General features: G+C 37.2%; 1 protein-coding gene across 1 annotated transcript in view; it reads left to right on the top strand.

Annotated features, from left to right (window-relative positions):
* The window catches only part of UBTD2 (ubiquitin domain containing 2), an 89,963-nt gene that overhangs the window by 54,317 nt on the left and 25,534 nt on the right, over positions 1-10,112 (top strand). Inside the window, exon 2 of the mRNA XM_003781941.3 lies at positions 5,234-5,470. Within this exon, the coding sequence (XP_003781989.1) occupies positions 5,234-5,470 (237 nt within the window). The remainder of the gene's footprint in view (positions 1-5,233; positions 5,471-10,112) is intronic.

The following is a 10,112-nucleotide window of genomic DNA, read 5'->3' on the forward strand; positions in this document are numbered from 1 at the left end:
AGCTCACAGCAACCTCAAACTCTTGTGCTTAAGCAGTTCTCTTGCCTCTGCCTCCCAAGTAACTGGGACTACAGGCGCCTGCTACAATGCCCAGCTATTTTTTGGTTGTAGTTGTCATTGTTGTTTGGCAGGCCTGGGCTGGATTCGAACCTGCCAGTTCGAATCCACATGCCGGTGTATGTGGCTGGAACCCTAGCCACTGAGCCACAACTTATGATTTAAAATGTTTGACTTGGTATTTAGCTGCTAGACTGATTTCTGTGTCTAAATACTGTATTTTCAGAAATAGAGGTTTGTGGAACCACCTAAAATCAAAGTACAAGCTTTTAGTGAGGAACTTCCTAGAAAATGTATTTTGATAAATGTCTGGCAGTCATAGAACAGCTCTTTTTAAAATTCAGGAAGAGGCTGGACATGTGGTGGCTCATACCTGTAATTCTAGCATTCTGGAGGCAAGGTGGATGGATGCTTGAGGTCAGGAATTCAAGACCAGCCTGAGCAAGAGTGAAACCCCCATCTCTGCTAAAAATAGAAAAAAAAATTAGCCAGGCATGTGGTACACACCTGTAATCCCAGCTACTTGGGAGGCTGAGGCAAGAGGATAACCTGAGCCTAAGAGTTTGAGGTTGCTGTGAGCTATGATGTTACAGCTCTTTAGCCTAGGGCAATAGAGTGAGACTCTGTCTCCAAAAAAAAAAAAAAAAAATTAAGGAAGGGAGCTAAGTGTAGTGGCACATGCCTATAGTCCAGACTACTCAGAAGGCTTGGGCAAGAGGATTGATTGAACCTGGGAGTTTATAGTGAACCATGGCTGCACCCATGCACTCTAGCCTTGGCAACAGAGCAAGATCCTGTCTCAAAAAAAAAAAGAGAGAGAGAACTTTGTATTAAATTATTAGAATATCAAATTCTATTCAGAAATTACGAAAAGGTTAGCCTGTACATTTTTGCATAAGTGTTTAAGGATTTTTAAAAATTTTATACAATCCTTATCTAACTTCATTTTTACTTATTTAACACTTATTTGCTGTTTTATTATATATCCTTTATTATAAATGCCTTACAAGTATTAACTTATTAAATCCTCATAACAACCTTAAATATTTTAATGTTTTCATAAAAGGATAGTTTAAATGCTTTTACTAAATGTTCATTTGTTTTCCAGTTGTTTATTTAACAAAGGTTAGTTAGGCAACAAACCTCATTTAATTTAACATGAAAGTTATAACCTCAGGTTTTGTGATGAAAATTCTGCAGTAAGTGGTTTCACTAAAATAATTTATTTCACTAAAACAATAAAGATTTAATCATTTTAATAATGTACATTCTATAGTGGATATTCTGTTATGTATGTGTATGAAATAGGGAAAAATAGAGACAAACAAAAGCATGAAAATATGCTTTCATGTCCAAGCATTTATTTTGTCTTATTTACCTTTGTGGAGTAATTAGTATGGAACGTTTGCCAGCATATAGATTTGAAAATGCATTTGGAATGATAATTATCCTTAAGTAGCATTAATGTGTCATCTATCAGTTTTATGGAACTTTGCTCTTATTCTTGGTGCAAATAGAGGTGAAGTAAATCTACCTGGCATTTGTAAGGAAGGTGCTTTTACTTTTTCCAGAGTATTCGTTACCTTATTTATTATAAGATGGTTTTTGTCTTGGGTTCCTCTTTCATTTGCTTTAGTTTTAGGTATGGAGATTGTGAAGGTTTTGTTGTTTGCCTTCGCCTTGTGATTTCTCTCATCATGACAGGAAAAATTATACCAAGTTAGCCATGTTCAATACATATGTGGCTAGTTAATTCTCTGAAACTAGGTAGACCCAAAACTTTATTCAAATAGGTACCTTCCTGAGTCTGCCTACTTACTGTATCTTTTCTTCTACTTCCTGCTCAGTAAACTGAGTGTTGTCCATAAACTGTTACTATCTCATCGAAAGGGTATGGTAGCAGAAAATAAATACCTTGCATTTCACTTGTTTTTTTTTTTTGAGACAGAGCCTCAAGCTGTCCCCCTGGGTAGAGTGCTGTGGCATTACAGCTCACAGCAACCTCCAACTCCTGGGCTCAAGTGAGTCTCCTGCCTCAGCCTCCTAAGTAGCTGGGACCACAGGCGCCCACCACAACGCCCGGCTATTTTTTGGTTGCAGCCATCATTGTTGTTTGGCGGGTCTGGGCTGGGGATTTGAACCCACCACCTTAGGTGTACCTGGCTGGCGCCTTAGCCGGTTGAGCTATAGGCGCCGAGCCTGCATTTCACTTGTTAATGGAATCTGTGAGTAGATTATGGTTATTGAACATACTCTGAATACTTTCTAAAGAATTACATTCAGTCTGTATTTTTCTGTATTATTTGGAAGATGCTAGGAAAAATCATTAGAATAATTTGTGTTTTTGACATTTAAATTAAACCTGATAGGCAGCCTCTGTGGTGTTATCCTCACTAGACACTCAGTACATATTTGTTGATTAAATAAGGAGACTTGGATTCTGTTTCTAGCTCTGCCACTAAATGGATTGTTAGAATTCACCTGATTTGCATTTCACTAGGACAAGTTAGAAGGCCAAAATATCTGAGTTAATACTGAGTGATTTAAGTGGAAAACAGCTGGTGGTAAGTATCGTGCACAACCATGAAGATGAGGGAATAGCAGAGACCTTGATGTGGCTTGAAAATATGGTTTAATCTCCATGTCAAACCAAATACATTTTGCAGCATTAGTTGGTCCTTTTATCCGGTAGTACAGCCTAGATAGGGTACAGGTATAGAGATTGCCCAGAAGTTGGAGTCATTTTATTTTCTGTTTGGCATAGCCTAAATTTCATTTGGCCTTGAGCCAGTGAGGTAGTAGTTTAATTTCATGGATGCTTTACACCCATTTTGAGAGTAATTTCTTTTAAATTGGCATTCTCTCTGTAATTATAGAACATTGAATTTTGACACACGCCCTTTCTTCTTCCCACCTACTCTGTCATTTATTTCCCACCCACTCTCTCCCAACACTCTTTATCTTTTTATCCTTGTTCAGGTTTTTGTTTTTTTTTTTCTTTGAGGCAGGATCTTGCTCTGTCATTCAGGTTATGGTACAGTGGGGTATCATAGTTCACTGCAGCCTTGAACTCCTGGTCTCAAGAGATCTTCCTGCCTTAGCCTCCTGAGTAACTAGGATACAAGCATGTACTACTGTGCCCAGCTAATATTTTAAAAAAATTTATAGGGATTTTTTTGTTACTCAGGCTTGTCTCAAACTCCTGGTCTTAAGTGATCCTTCTGCTTCAGCCTCCCAAAGTGCTAAGATTACAAGTGTGAGCCACTGCACCTGGTCTCAATTTTCTTTTTGTTAATGATCCCTCCCACAACTAGGGTGGGAGGGGGACAGGGGCAGTGGTGTTTTCGGTTGTTCACCACAGAAAGCCAATTAACTGACATGAGGATTGTCACAGAAGAGGGGATTTATTTGGGGGGGGATGCATCAACCAGGATGTGGGAGAATGGAGTGCCTCAAATCTACCTCCTTAACCAACAAGGTTGGGGAGGGGTTTTTCTGGAGGTGAAATGAATAATGCATGAGGGCAGAGTGTAGGGTGTGCAAGTGCAGTAAGAAATCATGCTAGTACATACATCCCTGATCAAAAAATGGCAGATAAGTCCCTCCCAGGGCAGGGATTTAGAGGTTAATAGTGGGCATTTTTTCAGACTTGTGCCCAGGTGGGATATGGGAAGTAGATAGCTTAGTGGGTTCTTGGGCACAATCTGTGGTGGGATGTCACTTTTCTTCTTCAGACAAACAGGTGGTATAAGGTTTTGTAGTTGTCTTATGGTTGAGAGGAGGCTCTGCTGTTCCTGGGAAAGCAGCTCAAAAGGGAATCCATCAGTGCAACAGAAAGCTACGAAGTTCTGGTCAGCAAATGACTTACCTGGGACCTTAAAACATAAGAGAACTATAAAATACAAATACATATACATATATAAAAGATTTTTTTGCTTCTGGAGCTCATTACTTTTTTACTTCTTCTTTGATCTGCCAAACTATTTCTTATCTATGGCAGTGTATAATATGCATTTTATATATAAAATGCATAAAAATGGTTCTGCTCCCAGTATGACCCATGGAAATAGATCAGCAATCATCTGCCAGGTCAGTATTTGGGGACAAAGAAGCTGCATCAGACTTGTTCTAATACTACTACTACTGTGTAACATTCTCTAAGGAGGGATGCTGTCATTTAGGGCCCTCTGATTTTTTCTCTTGAGTTCAATGAAACAAGAGCAGGGTATTAAAGTTCTGTTCCTTGTGGTCGGAAACTTATTCATTGGCCCAGTATCAAGATAGATCTTCCATTCCTAAATCCTCCAAAAAAGGGAAGTACTAATTCTACCCTCTCTCCTATCCCTTTGTAAATTAGCGCCTGTTCAAATTTTAGATAGAGGTATTCACAGTTCTTTGAAATCTAGAGAGGAGAATCTTCTGCTTCCTGGCTTCATGTGTCCTGAGATTCAAGCTACTGTTTCCATTTGGTTTCCCCTGTGTATCTTGTCTCTCTTTTATGGTATTACATCCTTAACTATTACATCCTGCCATTATAGTCTGGTGAAACACTTATTAATGGTTCTTCTAGGCAGTTTTTCTAAAATGAACAGAACAAAACTTTTATATATCTGTGTGTGTGTGTGTGTGTATTTTTTTTCTTTTTTCCTTGCAGTTTTTGGCTGGGACTGGGTCTGAACCCGCCACCTCTGGCATTTGGGGCTGGCACCATACTCCTTTGAGCCACAGGCACCACCCAATCATATTTTTTAAGATGATTTTTTTAGAGCAGTTTTAGGCTCACAGCAGAATTTAGAGGAATGTATAGAGATTTCATGTGTGACTCCCTGCCGTCACAAATGCATAGCCTCTGCTTTATCAGCATGTTCTACTAGAGTGGTAAATTCATTACAATTGTATTTCTTTTTAATCATCCTGTGCAGAAACCATGCTGAGTGGAAAAGAGCTACTAATTTGTGCTTGGAAGTTTTGCATAGAGCCATTTAGTGTCTCTACTTGTCCTTATAGTGCAAAATGGCTTAGGGGAATTTAGAATGTAGAAATTTACCTTTTAGGCAACCTTCTAACTATAAATTTAGTGAAGGAATCCCAAAGAGGATTCCAAATGACAAAATAACTTTTGATATATCGTTTGTAAATTTTGGTTTTGATCTCAGTCTTTTATTTTTCTTCTTAGTTGCTTTAGGTCGTAACCAGCCTTTGAAAAAGGAGAAACCAAAATGGAAAAGCGATTATCCTATGACAGATGGACAACTGCGCAGCAAGAGAGACGAATTTTGGGATACTGCACCAGCATTTGAAGGCCGTAAAGAGATTTGGGATGCCTTGAAGGCTGCTGCACATGCTTTTGAGAGCAATGATCATGAACTGGCGCAAGCAATCATTGATGGTGCAAACATAACATTACCACATGGTAGGTTTGGTGTTCCCCAGGGACAAAGGCAACATGATCAGCTTGTTCACAACAGCAAGAAACTGAAAACAAAGGTTTTTTCCTTTGCTATGTGTTATTGTAACTTTAAAAAAAAATGTAGCAGGGATTATCATTGTTTCTTTGTATATCTCTCACTAGAGATAGGTTTTACTTTGTGTGTTCATTTTTTTTTATGTTTCTTTAAATCTTCTTAATCTCAGAAAAGAGAATACTTGGCTTGGTGCCCATACTTAGTGGTTAGGGCACTGCCCACATACACTGGGGCTGGTGGGTTCGAACCTGGCCTAGACCAGCTAAACAACGACTACTACAACAAAAAAAAATAGCCAGGGCTCAGTGCCTGTAGTTAAGTTGTTAGGGTACCGGCCACATAACACCAGGGCTGGCAGTTTAAACCCAGCCCAGGCCTGCTAAACAACAGTAACTACAACCAAAAAATAGCTGAGTGTTGTGACAGGCACCTGTAATCATGGCTACTTGGGGGAGGCTGAGGCAAGAGAATCACTTAAGCTCAAGAGTTTGAGGTTGCTGTGAGCTAGGGCACCAACGGCCTTCTGCTGAGGGCAACATAGTGAGACTCTGTCTCAAAAAAAAAAAAAGAAAAAACTTGATAATTTATATATTGTAGTTTCCTTGTAATTTAGTTCTCCATGAAGACCTCTTCTCTTCACAACTCCAGTCCCATCCCACTACCATCCCCATCGCCCCCAGTACCCTACCTTCATCCATCAATTGAAGCTTCTACTTCACTAGTTTTCTACTAGCACTAGAGATACAATCTCAAGAGTTTGTAAGCTGTAGAGATTCAAATAATTCTTCTTTAGTCATTGTACTTTCTCATCAAGCCTGTTGTTAGCATAGTGAGCAAACTTGAACTTAGAAATGAGTCCCATGTGTATTTAAGGACAGTTTTCTATGACTAACCCTGAGCATTATTAGAAACTTATTTATATTGCTTAGGAATATGACACTAAGGATAACTATCAACTTTGAATGTTTTCAAGGATACATTTTCATGTTATACTGAGATTTAGGTAGTAATTTTATATTTACATTCTTCTTTTGATCTCTGTATTAGTATATAGGGTGGCCATAAAGTTCATGTGTGATTTAAAGTAGTTTATGGCTACCATGTATTTATTTTTCTCTTTAGGTTTTCAAGTAAGTACCTTACCAGGTTTTTTCAGGTCTATGTAATAGATAACCATCTAAATTTCCTTGCAGTTTTCTATTCATTATTAAACTTTCATTACTTTTTTTCTTCAATATCTCCCTTTGCATTCTTAGAGAAACGGTGCTTTTTATTATTCAATCATCTCCTTGTGTCCTTTGATTCTGTCAGATAAAAGATACTTATTTTACTATCCTGGCCAATTCTAAATCTCACATTAATTTTCTGATTGTGCTTTCAGGAAGCATTCCTCTTTTTATAGCTGTCTGTTCTCTATTATGAAAGTTTATTAGCATGTGCTTGTGTGCTAACATTTATTGAGCACCTACTGATCACTTTTTCTACAACTATATAAAAATGATTTCTCCTACATTTGAAGAATTTATAATAGAATGCCATTTCAGTATGACTCCTAAGTCCTAAAAGATTTCATCTTACTCCATTTACCTTTTTAGTTCTGTAATTGTTTTCAAATACTACCTTTATGTAATATGAAGAGAAGGACATTCCTTTACAAATGTTTTTATCCTCCTTCTCATTTTGATATTTATGTACTATATTTTTCAAGCAGGGTGTATGTTTGTATAGGCCTACAAGGTGGAAGAAGAGTTGTATATGTTTGATTATCTTAATTTAGCAGCCTGAGATCCAGAACCTTGGAACTTTTAATTTCTTACTTTGTCTTTAGCATAATCACCTACAGAAATATCTAGTGCAGTGGTTCTCAACTTTCCTAATTCCATGACCCTTTATAATACAGTTCCTCATGTTGTGGTGACCCCCAATCATAAAATTATTTTCATTGCTACTTCATAACTGTAATTTTGCTGCTGTTATGAATCGTAATGTAAATATCTGATATTCAGGAGACCCCCCAAGGAGTCGTGACCAACAGGTTGAGAACCAGTGATCTAGTGTTTTATGAACTAAGGCCTTATTTAAAAGTTCATAGAGGCAGAGTTCCTGTTTCATATAAGGCAGGGGTTCATTCATATCCTATTGGGTATAGGTTCTCTAAAGACTCGAGCCCTTCATTTCTGCTTATCTGCAAACTGCCAAGCAAAGTAATGTTGTTAGCAACTTTACCAACCAACACATTACAGAGAATTATTCTTAGAAATTTGAGAATATTGTTGAAGGAATATTCTCTGTGTAAACATGAAAGAATCAAGCTGATGCTCTGAGCTTTCTTCTTTCAGAAACTTTTTTTTTCATTTGAGACAGAGTCACGCTCTGTTGCCCTGGGTAGGTGCTATGGCATCATAGCTCACAGCAACCTCAATCTCCTGGGCTTAAGCAATCCTCTTGCCTCAGCCTCCCAAGTAGCTGGAACTATAGGCATGTCCCACAATACTTGGCTAGTTTTTCAATCTTTAGTAGAGATGAAGTCTTACTCAGGCTGGTCTGGAACTCTTGAGCTCAAGCAATGCACCTGCCTAAGCCTCCCAGAGTGCTAAAATTATAGATGTGAACCACCATGCCCAGATGGAAATCTTTGTCATACGTTTCTGGGTATTACTATTATTGTTATTTGTGCCCTTGATTGAATTTGTTTATATCTGAAGTTTATCAGTGACATTTTTGGGATAGACCTTTTAATTGTGTTCTGTTATGTATTTTTTAACTCACCATCAGTTTATAACTAAGTTATTTAATTGTATGCTTTTATCTAGACCTCCTCAGTGCTATTGCTGAAATTCTTTCCATCTTTTTTGTGTAATTACATATTTGAAATTTTATTTTGGGTACTTTGTGTTGTTGCTCCTTAATCATCTCATAGTAGTTCATATTTTGAGTTTAAACTATTGCATAGACTTTGGCTGTTGTTTAACCCAGGCTTTGATATCAGATTAATTTAACATCTGTGCTCCAGTGTATTACTTACAGATATATGACTTTGGACTAATTGTTTCTTCTCTGTAAGCCTTAGTTCTCTCATCTGTAAAATATGGATAGTAACTGTCTACTTCATTGTATAGCTGTGTTGATTAAGTGTGATATTAATACATGGAAATTATTTACCATAGTATCTGGTATACAAAGAACACTTAATAAATAATAATAGTGGGTCAGTGCCTATAGCTCAAGCGGCTAAGTCACTGGCCACATACACCAGAGCTGGTGGGTTTGAATCCAGCGTAGGCCTTCCAAACAACAATGACAACTACAACCAAAAAATAGCCAGGCATTGTGGCAGGTGCCTGTGGTCCCAACTACTTAGGAAGCTGAGGCAAGAGAATCGCTTAAGCCCAGGAGTTGGAGGTTACTGTGAGCTGTGATGGCAAGTGCACTCTACCCAGGGCAACAGCTTGAGGCTCTATCTCAAAAAAAAAAGGAAATAATAATAATAATAGTGGTTATTTTATTTCTTGAACTCTGACATTAACAAGCAAATTTCTTGCACTAAAATCTTGAATTATAGATTTTGATCATTTCCTGGATTGATTGTCTATTGGTGACATCTTTCTATGACATTTAGGGAATTCAGCTCTTGGAGTATATGCCTGATAGATTTTTAGGACTGGTTGATTAAAATAGTGAGAGTACTAGGAGATTTGTTAACTGGACACCAAAACAGTGAAGACATATCCCATAATAGGTTTATCTTGTCACCTCCACCTGTATCTCTCGGTATCAATAGATTGTCAATCTGAAGAGAGATCTTGGGTCATATACTCCTTTCTAAGCTTTCTTCAATCAAATCTCTTTCCTTTTTTTACTTATTCCATCTTCTCTTCCTATCATGTTTTATTATTTCAACTTTATCCATACTGTTATCCTTCCAACACAATAATATAGAGTTCTTAAATATGTAAATGTTGTTTTATGTCTTGTTATCTATCCTGTTATTTTAGATAATATGCTCAAAATATGCCCCTTTGGGTTTAAACCATATTTAGAATCTGTCAGTGCAGTCTTCCTCTGTTAATATCAGTGATACAATAATGTCTTTAGTTTATTATTCTCAGGTGGCAGTAGAGAGGGAACTAGGTGTTGTAACTACCTGAGTATTTTATGTATACGCACGTAGTATATTTTCACTTTGGAAATTATGACTTATATTGAGAATGATATGAACATGTGTATTTAGTGAAAAAAGTTCTATATGATTCTAATATCTGGTACCCCTTTTCCACAGCTTCCCTGTTCCATAAGAGCTCTATTATAATTTACATAGCATCTTTTTATTCATTGTCTTAATTTCTCAAGGCCCCTATTTTCTTTTTCACATTGATTTGTATTTTACCAGTGAAACAAGGTCATAGATAAAGAGATGTACCCAAATTAATAGAAACAAGGTAATAAAAAAATAGGTAGTTGTTATTGACATTTTTCAGAATTTGGTCAGTAATTTTCAGTTAAAACACAGTATCTGTTTATATTGTGGAGATGAATACTTAATGCTTTTTATAAATTATTATATAGAAGATTTTTTTTAACTTGCCTTCT

The sequence above is a fragment of the Otolemur garnettii genome, unplaced genomic scaffold (assembly GCF_000181295.1).
Source record: "Otolemur garnettii isolate 467f Iridium unplaced genomic scaffold, OtoGar3 scaffold00003, whole genome shotgun sequence".
NCBI classification, from domain to species: domain Eukaryota; kingdom Metazoa; phylum Chordata; class Mammalia; order Primates; family Galagidae; genus Otolemur; species Otolemur garnettii.